This window comes from Lithobates pipiens, unplaced genomic scaffold, assembly GCF_037356315.1.
Source record: "Lithobates pipiens isolate NorthernLeopardFrog02 unplaced genomic scaffold, aLitPip1_a1.2 Scaffold_18, whole genome shotgun sequence".
NCBI lineage: Eukaryota > Metazoa > Chordata > Amphibia > Anura > Ranidae > Lithobates > Lithobates pipiens.
This window is the reverse complement of record NW_027507758.1, coordinates 472694465-472720613: the sequence shown is the minus strand read 5'-3', so window position 1 is coordinate 472720613 and position 26149 is coordinate 472694465. Positions and strand designations below refer to the sequence as shown.

The window sequence follows — 26149 nt, the reverse complement described above, 5'->3', positions numbered from 1 at the left end:
GCTTAAATAAACCCCCTATTTTTACATACTATGCGATGAGCTCTGTGTTCCCTTATCCTGCACACACAGTGAAGCACAGTGATCATCCTGAGTGAGGTAATCTGTGCTGGGATGCTGTGGAATATACTTTCAGTGTGATGCCACAGTCCAGAGTGAGAGGTGTTGGGACTCTGCGCCTGGAGCCGTCAGATCCATCCATCCATCTTGGAGGTCGGAAGACACACAGAGGATGTGGCCAGGCATCGGGCATTTTCTTACCTCATGCGTTTGATGATCTCTTATAATTTAGAGATCGGAAGTTGGTAACAGGTCAAATAAATTTCATTTGTTTTGTTATACTTTATTATCACTGGGAATACCATATCCAGTTGGTGGAATACTAATGGAATGATTTTTGATACACATGGACACTTGTTTATTGAACTCCTTATTTATCACTAGTTGATACACTGTGTTTGCTTATTTTTTTCAAGGGCTGCTGAGCAGGCTTGGTGGACTGAAGATCTAAAACTTGCAATGAAAAAGTTTTGAGGTTGATGGCTGGTGATAATTGAAGGGACACCTTTTGCCGAGTAGAGGCAGTATCTCTAGGAGTAGGAGTCTTAGGCTTTTTTTTGTGGGGCAGGAGCGCATTTCACCCAGAGCATTTCCTTGATAAATTAAAAGGATATCCCAAGCAGGATTTTCACCATCATGTATATTAAACCAGGGACACGCTGGGTTGCAACAACAAAAAAAAAAACCTGACAGCTCAGTTGGAGCCGCTGTATTAATCATGCAAGGTTAATTCAGCTATCTCCCCCCCGAGCTGTTGTGTTCTGCCAGAAAACTCTGATCACTGCTCTCTGCCACTGGTGGAGATCGCCGATTGGGAGACGGTCGGCTGCTGGTTTTCCAGCATGCACATCTGACAGAAGCCTGCCGAACTTCTGTCGGACAGACCGACATACACACGGGCCAAACGTCAACCTTTTTTCTTTTTTTTAACCGGCTGTTGTCTCCAGACATTCGGCCTGTATGTACGGGGGTTTAGGCACCTCTTAAGCCACGTACACACGGGCGGACTGTATGGCCAACTTAGTCCGTCAGACAACAAACAGTCCGTCGAAAGCTTGCGCGATGACGTGTACAGCACGTACGACGGGACTAGAAATAGGAGGTCCAATACACAGCAATGCAACCTTTCGCCATGTAAATCCTTTCTGAGCATGCGCCATACTTAGTCCGTCCAACTAGCCTACTCACGAGCGGACTGTCCGCTGAAACCAAAGTTGGACGGACAATATTACGGAAATTCCGAAATACTTAGTCCGCCAGACTGCACGCTGAAAAAGTCAGCTGAAGCCCACACACGAGCGGACTGTCCGCTGAAATGTGTTTCGGCGGACTAAGTTGGACAGACAGTCCGCCCGTGTGTACGCGGCTTTACAAGCAGGTTCAGCAGACCAAGCCTTTATCACAGAATCCTGAGCATATGCACAGAGATGAAGGACATCCTAGAAACAAAGCAAAACACATTCTCTAGGGCATCAACATAAAAACAATAGGACCAAGGAAATCAGCTGCAATTGTTCTAAGTGAATGAGGGCCTCAAAAACAGGTTCATATTCTTTTGTCTTGTCCTGTTAGCTTTAATCTGGTAAATAGACATGGCAGAAATTACCAGCTACAGGGATGAACCTGCAATGTAGGGCTGCAACTAATGAGTATTTTCATAATCGATTAGTTGGCTGATTATTGTTTCGATTATTTGATTAATCGGTTAATAACTGTAAAAAAACAAAAAAAAGTGTGGTGTATAATTTAGTTACTATGTAACATAAAAAAAAATCAATTTATTCTTAAATATCTCTATGCAGTGGTAAATATAAATAACCAACTATATGGTTAGAGAGCAAAATCTCGATTCCACTCTGAGAATGACAGAAGAGATATACTGTATATACTATTATTAGAGGAGATCTTTCCTCAAAAAAAATTTCATTTTAAGAACGTTTGTTCGATTTTCTTTTGTTCTTTTAGTTTCGTTTGTGGGGGTCAAATCGATGTACCTTTTCAACCACAGTGACGGGAAAATTTAGAAATAGAAAACTGCTTGGTGAAAGGAATTTTCAGACAGTATGTGGTTTTCGTTCAGAAATTACATTCATTTTAAAAACAGAAAGTTAAAAACAAGTGAAAATTTCAAAACAACATTCATTCAGCAAACGTACAAAGATTTTTCGTCTGAAAATTGATCTGTGTGGCCAGCATAAGGCTCGGAACCTTATGCACTTTTGTGCAGTTTGCTTTTGATCTGTCTCTGCAGTGCTTTTTGCTGTGCGTTTTGATTTTTGCGCACGTGATTTTGCTGTGATTTGTGTTTTTGCAATTTTTTTGCCCAATTTGTTGTTGGGCAGATTAAAAAACACAAATTGGGGGGGCGCATGCGCGGAGCTGAGCCGAGCGGTAATGTCGGCTTAGATCTCCGATTCCAGCGGGACTTCAGAGCCTGATAACAGCGGAGGTAACATTCTCCTCCGCATTTAAACATCAGATAAAGTTTGCTGATATATCTTAGGTCTCGTTTGAGACATTTTGGGGGCTTGTAGCTTTTATATGAAGCCAAAAAACGGAAAACAAGTGCCACCTCAGGGACACAGCAGAGCGCCGTTAAAACCATCCTCCTCTAAGACAGCTCACCTTAAAGCTACAATGCAGCCAGCTCCTCTTACTCCATTGTATAGTGAGGTAGCTTCATTAAAGGCACACAGACTCTCTAATTCCCCCTCAGAAATTGTCACTTCTGAAATAAAATTACTGGATATTCCTTCACAAAATGAAATGTCACCTCCTGTAACATTACAACAAATAGAAGAACTGCTTCATAATGCATTGAAATCTGCTGCAGACCATATCACTACAAGCCTTACTAAAGAGATTAGAGATTTGGGTCAACGTACTTCAGCGCTAGAAATCAGAGTAGATGATTTGGAAAATCATACATCAAATTTCTCCTCGGAAATTGACAGCCTTAAAGAAGAAAATACCACTTTACAAGATAAATTAGAAGATTTTGAAAATCGTGCGAGACGATCGAATATTCGCATTAGAGGAATACCTGAATCTGTGACAGACCTACAGACAGCTATGCTTGCCCTTTTTCAAGAACTACAGCCAACTATTCCAGCAGATCGCTTTGAGATGGACAGGGTCCACAGAGCCTTAACTCCCAAAAAACCGGAGGGTCCGCCACGTGATATTATCGTAAAATTCCATTTTTACCGCACTAAAGAACTAATACTAAATACAGCAAGAATTAAAAAATCCTTAATTTTCCAAGGGCACAACTACCAGCTATTTGCAGATCTATCTCAACTAACAATCAATAAAAGACGAGCATTGAAGCCTCTTCTCCAAATTTTACAACGCAATACTATAATCTATCAATGGGGCTTCCCTTTTTCGGTACGTTTCACTTACCAAGGCCACAAACACACTTGTCGCACTGCCAAAGAATTGCAAACTACTCTACAGAATCTAGGTCTGTTATATACCAAAAGAGACTATGCCGAATCAAGCCAAAAAACATCATCATCTCCTGGGAACTCGTCTTCTACCGCCGGAACTAACGAAAATCATAGCCCTCATAAGAGAAGCCGCATTCAATCCCCTATCCTAGATCCAGTTGATTCTATGGATTGAAAGATGCAATATGACAGGATTACATCCTTTTTTTTCTCCCTTTTTTGAGACAGGTCTAAAGACTCAATACCATCATTGTCTTCTGTCAATTCCCTTGCAATTCTAATAATATCTCAGCATAACTGTTTAGGATACTGTAGATATTATCCTTAACCTTCTTTAAACAACAAATCCAACCTACTTCCTTTGTTATCTTAGAGTATTTCTTTAATATATATATGTATTTATTTTATTTTATTTTTATGTGTATGTATGTGTGTATATATATATATATATATATATATATATATATATATATATATATATATATATATATATATATATATATATATATATATATATATATATATATATATATATATATATATATATATATATATATATATATATGTATATAATTTTTTTTTTTTTTTTTTTTTTTTTTATTATTATTATTTATTTATTTATTTTTTTCTCCTCAAATGAGTAACTGTTTTAATATGTATTGCTTTTTTTACACATATTTTGCTATTTTTCAGATTCAGTAATGATAAGTTCATATAATATGCCTAGAATGCCTCCCCCCCCCCCCCCCTTTTTTTTTTTTTTTTTTTTTTTTTTTTCTTCTTGAGGTTGGCCTTTTATTTATTTATTTTTTACTCGTAGTCATTGTTGGCATTTTATCCAAATTTCCAGAATGTCACTTTTGACTTGAACATTCTTTCTTGAATTAAATTAAAGTTATTGGTTGAAAGATAACTATTTGGTTGGCTCTTCGTGTTCCGCAGGGATGTTTCTTGCGCTCCCTCTGTCACTCTCGACTGTTTGTCCTTTCCGCGGACAGTCGACTGTGACTCATGTACCCTTGGAGGGAGATTTTTTCTCCCCCTAACGGATATGTTAGGAATGTACATTTGTTGTACCATATCTTTATGATATATATTTGTCATATTTTATTTCTTAAATTTTTTTATTTTTACCCTCTTTCCTCCCCTTCCTCATACACTCCAGTGGCAAAAATTTCTTCTCATTTTCCTTTTTCATACATTATTATAACTATATCTCCTCTAAAAATATGGCTCCATTGAACATACTTTCCCTGAATGTTCAGGGATTCAACATTCCGCAAAAACGAACTAAAGCCTTTCGTACCTTTATATCTAAAAAAACACATATTGTATGCCTGCAAGAGACCCAATTTACTACACAATCCACCCCCAAATTCTTTAATAAATCTTATCCACAAGTTTTTACAGCCTCCGCCTCCACAAAACAACGTGGTGTGCTTATAGCATTTCATCGAAACACCCCTTTTTCACTATTGAAAGAAATCAAAGATCCTGAAGGCCGATATTTGATCCTTAAAGGTCATTTACTGGATACCGCAATCACCATTGTATCATATTATGCCCCTAATAAACAGCCTAACGCCTTTTTCTCCCATCTATTACATACCATTGACTACCACAAAATAGGTACTGTAGTCCTATGTGGCGACTCCAACCAGACTATCTTTCCATTCCTAGATAAATCACCAATCCCACAGCTCCAAAGAAATGATAAACATTCTTTCTCAAAACTCATCACGAAATACAATCTGGTAGACTCCTGGCGTGAATTGAATCCTACCATGAGACAATTTACACATTACTCACACCCACATCGTTCGCTCTCAAGAATTGACCATATATTTATATCCACAGGTATGGTGCCAGAAATCCTAACTTCAAAAATAATCCCCTTCCCTTGGTCGGATCACAGTGCAATATTCAATTCTATGTCTTCATTAGTTCCAAGAGCAAAAGATTCAACATGGCTATTGAGAGATTTCTTAATCAAAAACCCAATATATAAAAACAATATTGAACTTGCACTTAAGGATTACCTACTAAATAATTCTACACCTGATGTTTCCCAGACCACTATATGGGAAGCACACAAACCTGTCATTCGTGGCATTTGTTTACAACAAGCCAATATATTCAATAGAGAACGAAAAACCCTTTGTCGCACCTTAGAAACAAATTTTAATTCATGCCATATGGCATTTCAACGAAACCCCAATCCTTCTTCCAAAGCAGATTTAGATAAAGCCAAATTGGAATTCGATTTATTCCTTACTGAATGTGCAGACAAAACCATTAAAAGATCGCAACATAACTTCTATATGAACGCAAACAAACCAAACACACTTTTAGCCAAGGTTCTAAAATCCTGCCATACCTCAACTAAACCTATTCGTCTTAAGACCTCCAGAGATGTATATACAAATAATCCACTGAAAATCTTAAATAAATTTAAATCACAATTAAAAGATTTGTACTCATCCGATAATGAGCTAGATCTATCCAAAGCAAATGATTTCTTCTCTCACATATCCCTCCCAACTTTATCCAAAACACAATTAGAAATGATGGAAAAATCTATGTCTATTGAAGAGGTGCTTGAAGTTATCAAGAACCTGAAATTAAACAAAAGGCCTGGTCCTGATGGATTTTCTGCTCTCTACTACAAAACTTATGCAAATATCCTATCACCGGTTTTGATGAATACCTTTAATTCCCTATTGGAGGGTCATTCCTTCAGGAGGGAATCACTGTCTGCAATTATTTGCATGATACCCAAGCCACATACGGATGAAACAATATGGTCAAACTACCGTCCTATTTCTTTATTAAATCTAGACATAAAAATTCTGGCAAAAATTTTAGCCAATAGATTAAATAAGATTATTGGTAGCCTCATACATCGGGACCAAGTAGGCTTCATACCTATCCGACAGGCTGGCGATAATATCAGACGTGCAGCACTTCTGTCACATGCCGCTAAGGCACGCCGAATCCCAACCTGCTTTCTTTCCTTAGATATTAAGAAAGCATTCAACACTGTATCATGGTCCTACATGCAATTTACCCTTAATAAATGGGGCTTTGGTTCACACTTTTTACAATGGATTTCCGCATTATATCAAAATCCCAAAGCCTACATTAAATATGCAGGGTACAAATCAGATGAATTTAATATACAGAGAGGGACACGTCAAGGTTGTCCACTCTCTCCATTATTATTTGCATTGCTAATTGAACCACTAGCAGAAAGAATAAGAATGGAACCTACAATCACAGGTATAGATTTAGGTGGATGCCATCATAAAATATGCTTATTTGCGGATGACATCCTGCTATTTTTATCCTCACCACAAACTTCTGCCCCAAACCTTATGATTATATTACAGGATTTTTCGCTTATCTCAGGCCTTAAAGTTAATGTCCAAAAATCACTGGCGCTTAATATCTCACTTAACGAAAAAGTTAAACAAACTTTACAAGACTCTCTACCCTTTAAATGGGTAGTTCATAGTCTTCCATATTTGGGTGTCCAACTCACTCCTGATCCTTCTGATTTATTTGCAGCAAATTATCCAACTTTACTGAAACACATCACCAGTCTATTATCAAACTGGTCATCCCTACCGATCTCATGGTTTGGAAAAATTAACATTATAAAAATGACCATACTTCCCAAATTCTTATATTTATTTAGAACGCTGCCTATTCATATTCCTGCTTATTTTCTCAGATTGATTCAGCAAAAGGCGATACAATTCACGTGGGGTAAAATAAAACCCCGACTACATAAGAATACCTTAGTTCTCCCTAAATGTATGGGTGGTCTGGGATTCCCAGATTTTACATTATATTATAAAGCAGCTCAGTTGGCACAATTAACAAAATATCACTCGACAACGGAGATCCCTATATGGGTATCCATTGAGGCTATTGACTGCGACCCTTTTATTGTCAATAATTTACTATGGTTACAACCTGCAGTTCGCAAGACTTTAAAAAATCCAATCACTAGGCATTCCCTATCTTTGTGGGATAAACATAGGACTTCACATGGCTTACAATCACTGCATAACCCACTTCTTTCCTTCCATAAAAATCCATCCTTCTACCCAGCCTGGATATATCCTAAAACTTTTAAAGCCTGGTCTAAAGCTGGCATTACTTGCCTACATGATTTGGCAACATTGTCCTCGATACGGCCTTTCCCAGAACTATGTGATACTTCGGGGTTACCCCAATCTGAACTATTTAGATACCTACAAATTAAATTTTTTTATACTCCTTTCCTTAATTCTAGTGAAAATCTACAATCTATTTCCCAATTTGAAAAAATCTGCCTCAAAGAACCTCACGCCAAGGGTTGTATCTCTACAATTTACACTCAATTGATTACTAAATCTAACACAATAATACCTACATATACATCCACTTGGGAAAAAGATCTTGAGCGCACAATTGATCCCAAAACTTGGTCTCATATCTGGTCTAATACTAAATCTTCTTCCACAAACATTTTGGCAATTGAGACATCTTATAAGGTGCTTACAAGATGGTATTTGGTTCCTGCCAGATTAGCCAAATTCACAATTGATAATTCAGGCCTCTGTTTTCGCGGCTGTCCGGAACAGGGTACTTATATGCACATCTGGTGGCATTGTCCTATTGTGTACTCATTTTGGAAAAATGTCTTTCTGATTATCTCGAAACTACCGTATATATTCGAGTATAAGCCGAGATTTTCAGCCTCTTTTTTGAGGCTGAAAGTGCCCCCCTCGGCTTATACTCGAGTCATCGCTGTCTGCCCGCTCGATCAGCGTGTCGAGCAGACAGACAGCGGCCATTCTATGATTCAAAAGCCGCGCCTCCGGCTCCGCCTTCGCCTGTGATAGGCGGAACACTGAATTTCCCAGCAGCCTGTGTTCCGCCTATCACGGGCATCCGCTCATCCTCGTACTACGGACGAGGATGATACGACGTCCGTGATAGGCGGAACACAGGCTGCTGGGAAATTCAGTGTTCCGCCTATCACAGGCGAAGGAGGAGGCGCGGCTTTTGAATTTTACAATGGCCGCCGACGAAGAGGGCACGGGACGGAGGCAAGGCAAGGCACGGCACGGGACGGGACGGGACGGGACGAAGGCAAGGCACGACACGGGACGGAGGCTCGGGACAAAGGCTCGGGACACAGGTAGGCTGGACACACACACACACACACACACACACACACACACACACACACACACACGGATGGAGACACACACACACGGATGGATGGATGGATGGAGACACACACACACACAGGGATGGATGGAGACACACACACACAGGGATGGATGGATGGATGGAGACACACACACACAGGGATGGATGGATGGATGGAGACACACACACACAGGGATGGATGGATGGATGGATGGAGACACACACACACAGGGATGGATGGATGGATGGACACACACACACACAGGGATGGATGGACGGACACACAGGGATGGACGGACACACAGGGATGGACGGACACACAGGGATGGACGGACACACACACAGGGATGGACAGGCATGTCTCACCCTCGGCTTATACACGAGTCAATAAGTTTGCCAGTTTTTTTGGGGGTAAATTGGGGGCCTCGGCTTATATTCGGGTCGGCCTATACTCGAGTATATACGGTATTCGATTGTTCTATTTCACCAGACCCAATGCTAGCTCTTCTTAATCTAAAACCAGATTCCCTCACACAGAACCAATTCAAACTATTCCTCGCGTTCCTGATAGCCGCAAAACAGACAGTAGCCAATGCTTGGAAAACATCTGTTGTGAATATTTCAGAAACCAAAACTAGAATGAACCAATCTTTTATACATGCCAAAATGGATGCTTTAGATAAGAATCGTCTGTCAAAATTCAATAACATATGGAGACCATGGATTAGATACTATATGTCAGATAATTTTGATAATCGAACGCTCTTGTCATGGTAATTTATATATATATGTATATATTTTCGTTCTCTCTCTCTCTTTCTGGTATAATATTTAGCTATATAAACTATAATTTATACCTGGAGTTAAATAATTGTCTCTCCCCCTCCTTTCTGTCCCCATCTCCTTTTACCATTTTCTCTTCCATACTTCTTCAAAAAACCTTTAATTATACTACAGTATTTGTTATCTATATTGAAGTATACCTAAGGTCAGGATTTCGTTTTGCTCAAATATGTAAAATTGATATATTTCTGTCTTTTCTAGTTTATTGAGCTCCTGACATTTCAGATATAAATAATTGTATACTCTAGTCTTCTCTAGATTATATAATAACCACACTTTTTCTATTTATTTTTTTGGAATGTTTATTATTCCTCCTTGGTATTTTATTCCCTTTTTACTTAGATATCTGTAGTTATAATTTGCATGCATCTTCATAGGTTGTATATGATGGAGCACCCCTCTCTTATTTTAGTGGGTTTATTTTTACTTATTTGCATTTTTTTTTTTTTTTTTTTTATATGTATTTAATTATTTTTTTTTTTTATAATATTTGTACTTTAATGTTATATTTTAATATTTTTGTTTTGTCAAATATTCTGTATTTGTTGTTATTTATTATTTCTAAAATTAATAAATCTTTTGAACGAGAAAAAAAACACAAATTGCTGCAAAACCCATTACATGCTTTTCTGCAGCTTCTCCATTGAAGTATATTGAACCAAAAAAGCATTGTTTTACGTTAAAAAAAAAAAAAAAAAAAAAAAAAAAAAAAAAAAAGTCCCTGACCGTTTTTTTTTTAACCCCATTAACTGGTCGATTAATCGATTATGAAAATAGTAATCAATTATATAATCGATTAGTTGTTTCAGCCCTACTGCAATGGCAAAGGAGGTCTTTAGAAGGGCTTCAAAACAGAGTCCTTATAAGAGGGAAGATCCTCAAAGGATCTGTAAGGTGTTTTTTGGTGATCTACGACCTGTAGAGCTCATTTTTCTTAAATGCCTTTTCCATAGGATACATTTCAGGAAAGCGCTTAGGAGTGAACATCCTTTCAGGAATAGGCCCATCCTCATGTAGCACACATTCACACTATGGCAACATTACAGGCAAGCCTCACACAGTATAACCTGAGGGGTACCAATTTATAAATTGCCAGACAGCCTAAGGGAAAAAGCAGTGAGATCTGGTTAGAAAGGGTCGCAAGAAAAAAAAAATTCTCCAAAGAAAAAAGGACACCAACAAAAAACTGGAGTCTCACAAAGTGGGTGGGTGGGGCTAAATGAGTGTGCACTAGGGGCAATCCTAGCAGTGTCCAATCACCTGAAGTTATTATCATCATCTATGAAAACAAGCCCTTCACTTTACCTTGACATACTGAATATCTTTCACAGAGCTTAATTCTGGGAGTCCAGCTGTCAGCATGAGTGCAAAGAGTGTGATGATGAGGTTTCCGTTCCTGCGCAGGATCAGATAGGCATCCTGGCAGCACTGCCGGAATCTGCAGACAAGAAGCACAGACAATGAGTTTCACATAATACTAGTGCTTCATGCAAAACTACTCCTAGCTCAAACAAGAAAATAAAAAAACACCCATATTGAAGAACTGTAGATGTAACCCTAACTGGATGACATTAATGCCGCTTACACACGACCAGACTTTGACGGACTAGGTCCGGCGGTTTTCCGACGGACTTTCCGAACGAACGGGCTTGGCCACACACAAGCACACCAAAGTCCGACGGATTTGAACGTGATGACGTACGACCGGACTAGAATAAGGAAGTTCATAGCCAGGAGCCAATAGCTGCCCTAGCATCGGTCTTCATCCGTTGGACTAGCATACAGACGAACGTATTTTTCGACTGGTCTCGAGTCCGTCGGAAAGATTTGAAACATGTTTTAAATCTAAAGTCAGTCTGATTTTTAGACAGCAAAAGGTCAGATGAAGCCCACACACGATCGAATTGTCTGGCGGATTCATTCCGTTGGACCTAGTCCGTCGAAAAGTCGTGTCATGTGTTGCGGCATTCGTTTTCTAAAGAACCATGCATCTTAAACAATTTTTTTTTTTTTTTTTTTATAATAAAATACTTTTCATCTTTTTCATCCTTTGTTGGATCTCAGTTTTGCCGGTCCATTTCCTGTCTATTTGCATGCCTGCATGGTTTTCCTGATGGTTACACGTCTGTGTAATCTGTGTTGAAATGACCAGTTGTAGTCTCCATCAGGAATCTATGTGACAATGTAGTAGAACAATTTCAAGACAGAGTGTTGACCTATAACAGAAAAAGCCTGCACAAGGACCATCATACATCAGCAGGATCACAAAGTAGAATTTTAATGAAAGCTGCAGATTTTAAAATATTGAAGTTTAATTTTAAAATTAGCTTAACATGTTAAAGCTTAAATGAGATAGGAGGAGCAATAAAGTTATTTGGAGGCAGTCAGATGCCCAACAATACAATTATGGGTGATTTCTGAGGCTTTCAAGAGTTTAGAGTATACTAGTCTTGGCACTCTAGTAGATTTCTGGGATATTAGCTAAGCCAATGCAAACAAGTATGTACAGCAATAAAGAGCAGTGGTCTGGAGGAGAAGGATCTCACCCAGCAGTATTTACTTCACAGCTTAAAGATATCCAACCTGTTAAATTCTTCTGTATTCCCGGACTTTCCTTGCTGGATCACATGGATGAAGTCGTAGGTGAGGATGAAGGGTCCACGCTCCCTCTTAATTTTAAACTTGGACTTGAAATTCCCAAGAATATGACCAAAATCAATGTGAAACAGCTGAAAAGAGGAGAGGGATCAATTACAGTATTAACCAGCAACACAGTTTGGTCTATCTTGCTACCAAAATATTATGCAAAATAGGTATTACGAATCATACAGCACTTAGATTGGTGGCGCAGTGCAACAGGGATCCTCAGATAAGTCAGCTACACTGAGCAAAATTATAAAAACGCAACACTTTGAGTTCAGCTCATGATAAATGGGGGCAAACACAAAAGATCTATGACCTATTTCTCTCAAATATCGTTTACAAATCTGTCTAAGGCTCGGTTCACACAGGAGCGACACGACTTCAGGACGACTTTGTGAGGCAACTTGGAGACGACTTGAACACGACTTTTAGACACGACCTGGGGCGACTTACAAGTCGCCCCAGGCCAGGCGACTTTTGCCGTGGCCAATCAGAGAATGAGCTCTGAAGGGGGAACTCCACGCCAAATTTCTGAAAAAAATTTGGCGTGGGTTCCCCCTCCGAGAGCATACCAGGCCCTTAGGTCTGGTATGGATTCCAAGGGGAACCCCCTACGCTGAAAAAACGGCGTGGGGGTCCCCCCCAGATTCACACCAGACCCTTATCCGAGCACGCTACCCGGCCGGCCAGGAAAGGGGGATGGGGACGAGCGGGCTCCTTATGAGCCGTACCAGGCCGCGTGCCCTCAACATAAGGGGGTGCCTTGGGGGAGGGGGGGGCGTGCGGCCCCCCCACCCCAAAGCATCTTGTCCCCATGTTGAGGAGGACAGGGGCCTCTTCCCGACAACCCTGGCCGTAGGTTGTTGGGGTCTGCGGGCGGGGGGCTTATCGGAATCCGGGAGCCCCCTTTAATAAGGGGGCCCCCGGATACCAGCCCCCCACCCTATGTGAATGAGTATGGGGTACAATGTACCCCTACCCATTCACCTGTAAAATAAAGTACAAAAAAAAAAAACACAACACAAGATAAAATAATTTATTGCACAGCTCCGGGGGTCTTCCGTCTTCGGGGGTCTTCTCGCCGGACTCCTCCGCTATCTTCTTGTAGCTCTTTTACTAGCGGAGGAGCCCGGCATTCTTCTTAGTCGCCGCGGCCTCTTCTTCCGACTTCTGGGGTCTTGTCCCCCTCTTCGGTTCTTCTGCCGGGCCACGGCGCCTTCTTATAGCTCTTTTACAGTCGGTGGCCCGGTCTTCTGTCGCCGCCGCCGCCTTCCGTTGTTGTTCTTCTCCTGGAGATGTTGACTCGACGTTCTCTCCGGCTGCAATGCCAGGGACGCGCTGCGCTGCCACTTATATAGGGACAAGGGGCAGTGTCACATGGGTTGATGTCACATGGGTTGGTCACATGGGTTGATGTCACACGGCGACAGTCCCAGCATCCTCCGGGACTGTGACATCATAAGGGGGCGGGGTCACCATGTGACATCAACCCATGTGACATCCACCCATGTGACATCAACCGATGACCCCGCCCCTTGTCCCTATATAAGTCGCCGCGTAGCGCGTCCCTAGCATTGCGGCCGGAGAGAGCGTCGAGTCAACATATCCAGGAGAAGAAGAACGGAAGGCGGCGGCGGCGACAGAAGACCGGGCCACCGCCTGTAAAAGAGCTAGAAGAAGGCGCGGTGGCCCGGCAGAAGAACCGAAGAGGGGGACAAGACCCCTGAAGTCGGAAGAAGAGGCCGTGGCGACGAAGAAGAAGAATGCCGGGCTCCTCCGCTAGTAAAAGAGCTACAAGAAGATAGCGGAGGAGTCCGGCGAGAAGACCCCCGAAGACGGAAGACCCCCGGAGCTGTGCAATAAATTATTTTATCTTGTGTGTTGTGTTTTTTTGTACTTTATTTTACAGGTGAATGGGTAGGGGTACATTGTACCCCATACTCATTCACATAGGGTGGGGGGCCGGTATCCGGGGGCCCCCTTATTAAAGGGGGCTCCCGGATTCCGATAAGCCCCCCGCCTGCAGACCCCGACAACCAACGGCCAGGGTTGTCGGGAAGAGGATCTTGTCCTCATCAACATGGGGACAAGGTGCTTTGGGGTGGGGGGGCCGCACGCCCGTCCCCACCCCCTTTCCTGGCTGGCCGGGTAGCGTGCTCGGATAAGGGTCTGGTGTGGATCTGGGGGGGACCCCCACGCCATTTTTTCAGCGTAGGGGGTTCCCCTTGGAATCCATACCAGACCTAAGGGCCTGGTATGCTCTCGGAGGGGGAACCCACACCAAATTTTTTTTCAGAAATTTGGCGTGGAGTTCCCCCTTCAGAGCTAATAATTCTGTCAAAGTCTCCTCCGTATAGACAGAGATCCGACTTGGGGGCGACCTTCATTGAAATCAATGGGTACAAGTCGCCTACAAGTCGGATTGAAGTAGTACAGGAACTTCTTTTGAAGTCGGAGGCGACTTCAGTAGCGTGCATTAAGACGGCTCTCATTCACTTACATTGATTTTTAAAAGTTGTCCAACCTGAGGCGACCTGAAGTCGGATCGCAGTCGCCCCTGTGTGAACCGAGCCTAAATCTGAGCACTTCTCCTTTGCTGGGATAATCCACCTCACAGTTGTGGCAAATCAAGATGCTGATTAGACAGCCTGATTATTGCACAGGTGTGCCTTAGACTGGCCACAATAAAAGGGCACTCTAAAATGTGCAGTTTTATTACACAGCACAATGCCACAGATGTCGCAAGTTTTGAGGGAGCGTGCAATCTTCCAAAGGTTGCTTCAGAGAATTTGGCAGTAAATTCAACCATCCTCACAACCGCAGACCACGTGTAACCACACCAGCCCAGGACCTCCACATCTAGCATCTTCACCTCCTATCATCTGAGACCAGCCACCCAGACAGCTGGTGCAACTATCAGTTTGCATTACCAAAGAATCTCTGCACAAACTGTCAGAACAGTTGTGAACAATATTTGAGAGAAATAGGCCTTCTGTGTACATAGAAAAAGTTATAGATATTTAAGTTCAGCTAATGATAAATAGGGGCAAACACAAATGTGTTGCATTTATAATTTTTATCAGCGTACATAGAAGACAGCACTAGACTGCACGGATTGGTAAATAGTTGTCTCCTTAAAGTCAGCAGCTACAGTTTTTCCCGGCAGGTACCCAATGTTATTTAGCAAGGCTAATACAATGGAAATGTAATCTAATGAAATCAGAGATATCTATGAATAATGCTGCTCCTATGAATGAAGATTTGTAGAAAATAAAGTAAATGTATTATCCTTTGTCCATGAACTGGTAATGCACAAGCATAACTTTTCTGAACATATGTCCCCATTGGCATTTGCAATACTTGCAATACTGGCTGAACAACAGGTTAAAGATAGTTTCTCACCTGCCCGGTCTTTCTGACCATAATGTTGTCATTGTGCCGGTCTCCAATCCCAAGAACATAAGTAGCTACACAGTAGCCAGCACAGGATAAGGTGAATTCCTCTATCGCTCGCTGCAGGTCATCTCTGTGAAAGGAGGCAACAGGATGGGCTCATAACATATTATACCACTATTACACAGATACCTTTTCTATACTGTAAAAAACAGCCACTCAGATTAATTTACACAGATCTTGAATATGAAAAAAATATATAGATCAGAAACAGAACTAAAATTTCAGGAGGATTACTGGGGACTGCGATTGACATAACTATTATGGTGGAGCAGTCAAAGGCTGAAAACAAGCGCATAGCTTTAAATGTCAAAGTGCTGCCCCTTCTTCCATTCTCACTCTTTCCTTGTGGTCTCTTGGTTTATCTGCCTGGTCCATGAGCTTAGACTGCTGCAGGGGGAATCAAGATTAGCCAGTGGGGTAGGAAGCAAGGGGAAATTATTCCAATAGAAATAAACAAAAAAACAAAAACAAAACCCAGGCTTCACAGGCATTTTTGTCACTCTGAATGGGGGCCATGGGAAACTAAGTGCAGATACACTAATGCCACATACACATGAGCGGACATTCGGCCAGCAAAAGACAGATGAGAGCTTTTGGTCATAAAATGTGACCGTGTGTATGCTCCATTGGACTTTTGCTGGCCGAATTCCTGCCAGCAAAAGACAGAGCAGGTTCTCAATTTTTCAGTCGGAAAAAATTTTGATTGGAAATTCCGATCGCCTGTAGCAATTCCAAAGTGCAAAATTCCTAGCATGCTCTGAAACAATTTGACACATGCTCGGAAGCATTGAACTTAATTTTCTTGGCTCATCGTAGTGTTGTACATCACAGCGATCTGGACAGTCGAAAGTTCAGCGAACTTGTGTGACCATGTGTATGCAAGCCAAGCTTGAGCGGAATTCCGTCGGAAAAACCATCCAAGATTTTCCAACGGAAAATCCGCTCTTGTGTACGTGGCATTATAATTAAGTGCTGCAAAACATTTCTTAAAGGGAGTCCACAGTTCTATTAGAAGGACCTCTGTGATAACCTGACAATTTAAAGAAAAAATGAGTGTCCTAAATGAAGGCATTAGTAACCTGCAACAACTCTGGGCTGAGATGTACACAATAAATCCTGGAATACAGTATGAAGAGCAATGCCAAGAATGGATGTATGCATGGGATAAAGGAGGAGAAAAGTCAGGTTTGGCACTTCGATCTGAGACGCTTGAATTCAATCCAGAAAGTATCAATTACCCGGCATTGTACTCTTTGATCCAGTTGAGTAGAGCATCCTTGTTGAAGGCAGCTGCTGCTGCAAGATTGCTGCTGTCAAGCTGGATATCTGCAATGGTTTCAGCTGCAGAAACTACCTCTATCATACCACATCGATCTCCCGTTGCCAGGCATCCATAAGGGACTATTCTAAAACATACAGTCAATAAGTCTTGTTAGTGTTATTCATAATCAGTAGGAGCCACTTGCATGAGAAAATGCTGTACATCATAAACGGCAACTTTAATTGGGTACCAAAAAAAATAAAAAATACTAGCTTGGTAAAGATTTACTCCAAAATCAATCAATCATTCAGTGTCATTAGTGGAAAGAACATGTTGTGTAAAGAAAAAATAAAATAAAATAAAACACATTACTCATAATCACAGCTTTATCTAAAGCTGCCCATACATTATACAATTTCTTGTTAAATTTACGTTAGATTTACCTTCAACTATGTAGGGCAAGGGCCTACCTGATTACATACAAATTAAAAGTGTTTAGGCTTGACCTCATATTATATGGTTTTGGTAAATCTAAAGGAAAAATTGTAGAAGAAAAGTTGTATAATGTATGTCAAGCCTAAGAAATATTTACACCCGAAAACCTACTGCCACCTTTAATTATAACTCCTATTACATATATGTTGACCTCCAGTCTTCATCTTTTTAAATCTGCTACTTACCAGTTAATTTCAGATACTGTCAATAGAGGGTGCTGTGCCACTGATTACCAAGAGTAAGAACTATTCTTACAAAATTAAATGGCACTTAAAGAGTAACTGCCGTCTGCTCATATAATTTGTAATACCATCTTTGCCAATCTAAAGGTTCCCTCCAACCACTTTGCATCTTTCATATATACTGTGATTCTGTACTTGCCAAATATGCTGCAGAAATCTCCTTCCACTGAGTCTGGCTGCATCTGAAGCTGCTGCCTGTTCACTTGCTGGATTTACACAGAGGAACACCTCCAGCTCTGCAGCTCTCATCGCCCCTCTTATGACTCACTCTCCCCCCCCCCGGGCAAACTCGAGGGTGAGAGCTGTGCATGATGTCCAAAGCCTAGGCTTTTTACCAGACAAGAAAAAGGAAGTGGGCTGTATAAGGTATTTACTGGCAGAAAAAAGTTTTACTATCCAAAATTAAAACAAGGGCAGAAGATTTCATAGATGGAAAGTTGACAAAATGACTGAAGGTTCCGCTTTAAACAAGCAACATCTTTGAAGATTTACAACTTTTGTCTCTAAACATATAGATATTAGAAAGCGGTTGGACATGAAGGTATAGTTGGAAAACTCTTTAATACATAAGTGTATGGATCTAGATTTTGGCCCCCACATAAACCAACGGCATTGCCTCTTCTATCAACTAGACACAATAGTTGATAGAATTTAAAGTGTATGTAAACCATAACAATTAACTTATCTTGTCTGTGCCCTTTTGGTCTGTTAAATATACCGTTAAAGGGGTTTTGTATATCTGTTCAATAACTTTAAACAGACCCTGACAGAATTCCTGTGAGCTGATCACTTCCTGTCCTCTCTTCAGACTTAGTTGGCACTGTTCCAAGTTCTTTTTGGACCACAGAACACCTTCACCCTATGCTATGAAGAGGAGAGAGAAAGGTGTTCTGTAGTCCTACACACTGTCTGTTCTAGGGAGACAATGATGCTCCTCCATAGATACAGTACAGTGAGCGAATGCTGTCATCCTAGGATAGGAAGTGTTTCTCATAGGATGAAAAAAAAAAAAAAAAGTGAAAAAAATGAATAGTCACTGCATTTAAGGATTGGTAAGCTGCAATATATCATGCTTTTATTATTTATCTTGGATATGCTTTAAGATCTGGATTACTTTTACCACCAAAATTGTACAAGGGATGTCTGTCCACAGTATAAACTAGAGGCAAAACTTTTTTTTTTTTTTTTTTTTTTTTTAGATTTGGATAGAAAGGGGAGGGCTTTTTTTTTTTATTGCAGACTGTGTCCACGTTAGGGAGATTTACGTTTTGAATTGAATTACTGAAATAAATTAACTTTTTTGATGATATTCAAATTTTTTGAGCTGCACCTGTACATTGCAAGGATTTTAGCAAACACCATTTCAGATTTATTTTCTGTTCAGAAGATAGTAAACCTTGCTAGTAATTTCATCAAACTGAGTATGAAGTTACAGCACTGCATTCATTACCACCATCTGATCAGTTTCAGCGTTGAAGAAATATAGCACCCCCGGCACACTATAGGAGGCAAAGTCTTTGAAAGCATCTCACCAAAATTAAACTATTTCAATTGAAGCCAGTAATCTGACTTCAAGCTCTGTGCGGATTTCTGGGAAAAGCATCAAGCCAAACTCACAAGCAGGAAATGAGTTTTGCAAGGATGTTTCATACACAAACACTGTACAGGATGCTTTCAGGATGCCATAGCTCCATGTAAGAAACATTATGATGATTTTAAGAAAAATCACAGCAGATGACTAAAATAGGGAGGTATATTTAATAACACTTAGTTTGGTTGTGTATCAATTATACTAGTTTCCAATAAGAGGTTAATAGTGGAATATGGTGCACAAGACACCCAAGAATGAATGTAGTCATCACAGAAGTTCACTCTACTATCTAAACTTGACTGGGATAATTACAACAAAAGGTACCTCTGCAGCTGCTGTTAGACTGAGCACTGCATAGGCGACAACTTCATTCCAAGGTCACAGGGCCACTTGGCATTATTCCGTGACCATTTGTCACATCCACACTATAGTGTTTAAGGGACTAAGGCCAGTGACTTCCCTTCCAGAGGCCAAGAGATGACAGCGAGATTCCCCAAAGGAGCAGCGGGAGGGGAGTATAAAAATATCCTCGTCAGAGGTTGTGACAGAAGTCAGTAGGAGGGCAGCTCGTACAAATGGTGATCTGGACTGCAGAGAAACATTGAGATGCTCGATCAGTTCAATGTAAGGTAAAAGAATGTATAGCCAGATCAAAAAAATAATATAATAATAATAACTAAGACTGTGCAGTGTATACCTGCTTCATTGACCAGGAATACATCTGGTTGGCCAGTTAGTTACTGATGAAGAAACATTAGGATCCTGCCATGGGCAAAGGTGCTGGTGAATTCAGAACATGTTATAGCAGCAGAAAGGAAAAGTGAACACCTAAAAAGGTACCCATTGACTTAAAATGGTGGCTGTATCTTGTCTGTGCGAAAAACAAGAGCAAATTATGACAAAGTGGAATCAGCTCCTACTCCAGCCCCATCACAATTCTTAGCCCGAGACTTCATGTGGCCTTGGCTAAACAAAGCTTTGGTGTGTATTACTAGAGTTTTTTTTTTTTTTTCTTTGGAGGGTGCATGTGATCGGCACAGGGCCAATCCGCACTATCCAGACAGAGGTATAGGACAGTCAGAGGAGAATGAAAACTCCTCCTACAACTTTTAAACAGACACTGATAGAAATCAGAAGACTGCGCTAACTGCTGATGAAAAGGTATTAAGCAGTTTTTATTTAGTAAAATAATTGCATTACTATGTTCTGTGGACTGTGGGAGACCATATATAGTGAATGCAGGGTCCTGAGTTTATTAACAGTAAGTTACCAGAGCACTCTGCACTGTTCCTCCAATTGTACCCAATGGAGGCCATATTGCTTCTTTATGATCAACTCTCTTCCTATGTATATGGCAGCTTCAGGGAGCACTAAAGGTGATTGGCAAGAATGGAAGGACATGGCTCAAAGGAGGGACATCCTGCTTTGTATGCATTTTCTTGCAGTCATGCAATTGTCTCACAGTAGTTAAGACATAAAATACCAGAGACTGCAGGTCTATAGATTATTTTATTGAGATTTGGAAAAGGAAATCCAGAGCAATACATGGCCTTAAATGAAAGAACAGTGAGTTAATCATACTCAATCAATCATTCTCCATTCAAGAAATCCACAGGAAGTGTCTCACCTGAGGTCCAGACCCGCTTCCTTCCATAACATATCCATTAAACGTAGTAACTGGAGGGCTAGCATGTCCTGGCGCAGATCTGTGCAGGGAAAACATTTACAATCAGTTGGGCATACTAATCCTGGGAGACCATTTCTCCAGAACTGTAGGTAGTATTGTGTTTCATTTCTCACCATCTCCATTCTTAAAGATGATCCCAGTATAGTCCCCTCCAAAGCCTTTATTATTGTAGACAATCCACAGAGGTTTCATCTTTGAATCCATGTATTTGCACTTGTCTACACTATTTATACAAGAACAAACAAGATGAGTTACATCAGAAAGGAAAAATACCAGTTTGTAAGCAGCAGTCATGAGAACATTGTTATAATGCAATAAAGAATATTCAGATAACTGTCTGAAAACAAAAAAAAGAACCTGCTATAAAAAAAACCAGGTACTAAAATTTAACTTGATAACACCATATTTAGAGCAGTGATTCTCAACATTTAACAAAATCATGAACCGGTATAGTAGTATCCAGCAAGTGGCTTGTGAGATACATGTGGCTGTCAGATAATTTTATTGTTGCTTACCACTTCAGCTTCTAAACAAAGTGTAGATTAGTGTTCTTAGTACTAAGAACTATAATGGCTGGCTCACTATGTAACCACATGGAACAAAGAAAGGTGAACACTCACACAAGTTCAGAAAGGGTGACGCTGGGATTGAGGGGTGACTGGATATCGGTAAGCACTTCCCTGTAGGCATTCTGCTTTAAACAGGCATGCATGGTTTCCTTGTTCTTCACCTTACTTTGCTTTACAGCATTCAGCTTGATGAGACAATTAAGTGTGCGTAGCTTGTTCAGGGCTTCCACCTAAGAATACAGGAGCAATTTATTAATGCTCTCAAAACAATAAAAAAACAAAAAAACAAAAAACACATCTTTGTTTAGCCTAAGTGAATGAGAATAGTGCACTGACTCACCATATGTTTGATCGCTTTGCTATGTGTTGCTGGACCCAAGTTTCCAACAATTAGACTTTCTTTGGGGGATATAAGCTTTTTTATATACAGTACATGAGTCATTTCGATCTCTAAATAATTATGTGGCTGTATCGCTAATATGTGCCCTATTAATTCTATTAAATTACCATACCCTGCCCCCCCCCCCCCCATTTCTCCAACAATAATCTTCTAAGATTAACTAAACCTTTAAAAAAGGGGTTAACTTCCCTTCTTAACCACAGATTATAGGGTGGGTGTTCCTAAAATATAACAAATGCATCACAAATACAGAAGGAAACGAAGAACAAAAACCACACTCAAATATATGAACAGAAGCTGCACTAAAATATATCAAAATTACAATTAAAGTGTTACTAATCCCACAACAGTAAAATCAGTGTGTATATGCAGTCAAGCATGCTTGTTATACTCACTGTGGAACCTAAGGGGTTAAACTTCTGCATTGTGTAAAAAGGCTGTTTGATCCAGTCTTCTCTGATCCTCCTTCTTTCACTGTCCCCAAACCATCTCCTGATAGAACAGAACGATGGGGCACTCTGCACAGCTCTGCACAGTTTGGTGTGCATTGCTATAGGTTTTTTTCTTGGGGGGGGGGGGGGGGGGTGCATGTGATTGGCACGGGGCCAATTAGCACTGTCCAGACAGAGGGTCAGGGGTCCTGCAGCCTTATAGGACAGTCAGAAGGGAATGAAAACTCCTCCTACAATCTTTAACCAGACACTGATAAAAGTCAAAACACTGCTATATACTGCTGATGAGAAAAAGGTATTTAGCAGTTTATATTTACTAAAACTATTGCCATTTTCTGTGTACTGCGGGAGACCAGATATAGTGAATACAGGGTCCTGGGTTTAGTAACACTTTAAAATAACCCTTTGTACCAATTTCTCCCCATGACATACAATATTGAAAAAAAAACAAAAAACAAACAACAAAAAAATAAAAAAAAAATAAAAAAACGACAATTGCCATGTTCTCCTGGGAAACAATATTCCAAAGAATTGCACAATATATCCACAATAACACATTATAATTTATATATTATACACACACTGTACATATACATACACACACCACCTATTAAACACAAATCAAAATTCCCAATATAATGGGGGTATTATCTTCAACCCTGTTGTTGTGAAGCAATACACTTAAGCATCTTTTGGCTTCACTAACAACTGCACACTTCAACATGTTTTCGTTCCTAACCCAACTTCCTCAGGATCTATAAATGTGATACACCTTGTGGAAGTTTCAGTTAGGAGCAAAACGAGCCAAAGTAATTTCTTGGTGTTCGATACTACCACATGGTTATGCAAGTGGGATGTCATTTACTGCCGATCAATACTTGCAATCTCCCAAGGTGCTGTGTACTTTTTAAGATCAAAGATAGAGAGGATGGACTATCATCTGGCCAGAAGATAAGTAATTATATTCACATATAAATTAAGGATTTCAGCTCTGCTGGTTAGGTTAAATGGATACAAGCATGGAGCATTTTGGATACAATTATAACCATGCTTCAAGATAGAACTAGTGTTTGTGCCAATAGCATAGCCAGCTACAAAGTACAGCATTGTTGCAAACACTAGACATATGTCAGGGCTTACTATTCTTCCACTAAGATCCTAACCATTCAAGCGAAGGATGCACTCCTGACTCCTTGGGTTTACAGGTTTGTCTTACACCCAATGGGGAATAGGTGTGAAATGATTTCTTGGATTTGTGTAAGCCAAAAACTGTTTGAGTGGGCTGCTTGATACCATTATGTGTTTATGGGAAAAAGTCCAGTTTTGGAGAATGTAGCAGTTCCTGGATGCTCCAAATGAATCCCTAAAACAAGTGCAGGACACCGTGCAAACAGTATAATATATATATACATATACACACATATATATATATATATATACACACACACACACACACACACACTTTTTTTCCCTCATGGTTCGTGTTTGGCTGAAGCCATTATCAATTAACTGTGTTTACTCTTTAAATCATAACAAACTACCCAAATGACCCTGATCAAAAGTTTGCATACCCCAATTCTTAATAACATGCTTTGCCTCTTTAACATCAATGACAGCTTGAAGTCTTGTGGTATTTGTGGATGAGGCTCTATCTTTTCAAATGGTAAAGCTGCCCATTCCTCTTGGCAAAAAGCCTTCAGTTCCTGTAAATTCTTGGGCTTGGTCTTGCATGAACTGCACGTTTGAGATGTCCCCAGAGTGGCTCAATGATATCGAGGTCAGGAGACCGAGATGGCCACTCCAGAACCATCACTTTATTCTGCTCTAGTCAATGACAAGTCAACTTGGCCTTGTGTTTTGGATTATTGTCATGTTGGAGTGTCCAAGTACGTCCCATGCACAGATTCCTGGCTGATGAATGCAAAATGTTCCTCCGGTATTTTTTGATAACATACTGCATTCATCTTGCCATCAATTTTGACCAAATTTCCTGTGCCTTCGTAACTCACACATCCCAAAAACATCACCGATTCACCTCTGTGTTTCACAGTAGGAATGGTGTACCTTTTATCATAGGCCTTGTTGACTCCTCTCCAAAATATAGTGTTTATGGTTGTGGCCAAAAAGCTCAATTTTGGACTCATCACTCCAAATGACTTTGTGCCAGAAGGTTTGGGGCTCGTCTGTGCTGTTTGGCGTATTGTAAGCAGGATACTTTGTGTATTCTTCTGGTGAGTCGATCATACAGCCCATCTTTCTTCAAGTGCCTTCTTATTGTGCATCTTGAAACAGCCACACCACATTTTCAGAGTCCTGTATTTCACCTGAAGTTATTTCTGGGTTGTTCTTTGCATCCGATTAATTTTCCTGGCAGTTGTGGCCGAAATTTTAGTTGGTCTACCTGACCGTTGTTTGGTTTCAACAGAACCCCTCATTTTCTACTTCTTGATTAGAGTGAACACTGCTGCTTTGCATTCTCAATTCATTGGATATCTTTTTATATCCCTTTCCTGTTTTATACAGTTCAACTACCTTTTGCCACAGAACCCTTGACAATTCTTTTGCTTTCTCCATGACTCAGAATCCAGAAAAGTCAGTGCAGCCCCAGATGAAAGATGCAAGGGTCTGTCAGGAATCCAGAAACGCATTGGCCTTTTATATACACATGCAAATTACAAGCAAAAACATCACAGGTGAGGATGGTTACCTTTAATAGCCATTAAAACCCCTGTGTGTCAACTTGTGTGCAAGTTATCAGGCCAAAATCACCAGGGTATGTAAACTTTTGATCAGGGTCATATTGGTAGTTTATGTTGTCATTATGATTTAAAAAGCGTAAACAGTTGATTGATAATAAATGGCTTCAGCCAAACACTAACCATGTGTGAAATTTTTGTGTTATTCATATTCTCTGAAAAATGGGCAAGAAAGCAAAGTCTACCAGGGTATGTAAACTTTTGAGCACAACTGTGTGTGTATATTTTATATATGTGTATAGATAGATAGATGGATAAGTACCCCCCTCACATTTGTGTAAACATTTTAATATATCTTTTCATGTGACAACACTGAAGAAATTACTGCAGTGAGTTTACAGCTTGTATTACAGTGTAATTTACTGTCCCCTCAAAGTAATTCAATACACAGCCATTAATGTCTAAACCACTGGCAACAAAAGTGAGTACACCCCTAAGGGAAAATGTCCAAATTGGGCCCAATTAGCCATTTTCCCTCCCCAGTGTCAGGTGACTCGTTAGTGTTACAAGGTCTTAGGTGTGAATGGGGAGCAGGTGTGTGAAATTTGGTGTTATTGCTCTCTTATACTGGTCACTGGAAGTTCAACATGGCACCTCATGGCAAAGAACTGAGGATCTAAAAAAAAAAAAAAAAAGAATTGTTGCTCTACATAAAGATGGCCTAGGCTATAAGAAGATTGCAAAGACCCTGAAACTGATCTGCGGCATGGTGGCCAAGCCCATACAGAAGTTTAACAGAACAGGTTTCACTCAGAACAGACCTTGCCCTTGTTGACCAAAGAAGTTGGGTGCACGTGCTCAGCGTCATATCCAGAGCTTGTCTTTGGGAAATAGACGTACGAGTGCTGCCAGTGTTGCTGCAGAGGTTGAAGGGGTGGGGGGGGGGGGGGTCAGCCTGTCAGTACTCAGACCATACGTCATACACTGCATCAAATTGGTCTTCCTAGAAGGAAGCCTCTTCTAAAGATGATGCACAAGAATAAATAGTTTTCTGAAGACAAGCAGACTAAGGACATGGATTACTGCAACCATGTCCTGTG

At 40.5% G+C, this 26149-nt stretch overlaps 1 protein-coding gene across 4 annotated transcripts in view; it reads right to left on the bottom strand.

Annotated features, from left to right (window-relative positions):
- The window catches only part of PIK3CB (phosphatidylinositol-4,5-bisphosphate 3-kinase catalytic subunit beta), a 252409-nt gene that overhangs the window by 12173 nt on the left and 214087 nt on the right, over positions 1-26149 (bottom strand). For all 4 annotated transcript variants that reach the window (XM_077488321.1, XM_077488319.1, XM_077488320.1 and 1 more), the window contains 7 exons: positions 21553-21731; positions 21046-21155; positions 20873-20951; positions 16895-17062; positions 15603-15726; positions 12141-12286; positions 10863-10995 (listed from right to left, as the gene is read on the bottom strand). In XM_077488321.1, coding sequence (XP_077344447.1) covers positions 10863-10995; positions 12141-12286; positions 15603-15726; positions 16895-17062; positions 20873-20951; positions 21046-21155; positions 21553-21731 — 939 coding nt within the window. The remainder of the gene's footprint in view (positions 1-10862; positions 10996-12140; positions 12287-15602; positions 15727-16894; positions 17063-20872; positions 20952-21045; positions 21156-21552; positions 21732-26149) is intronic.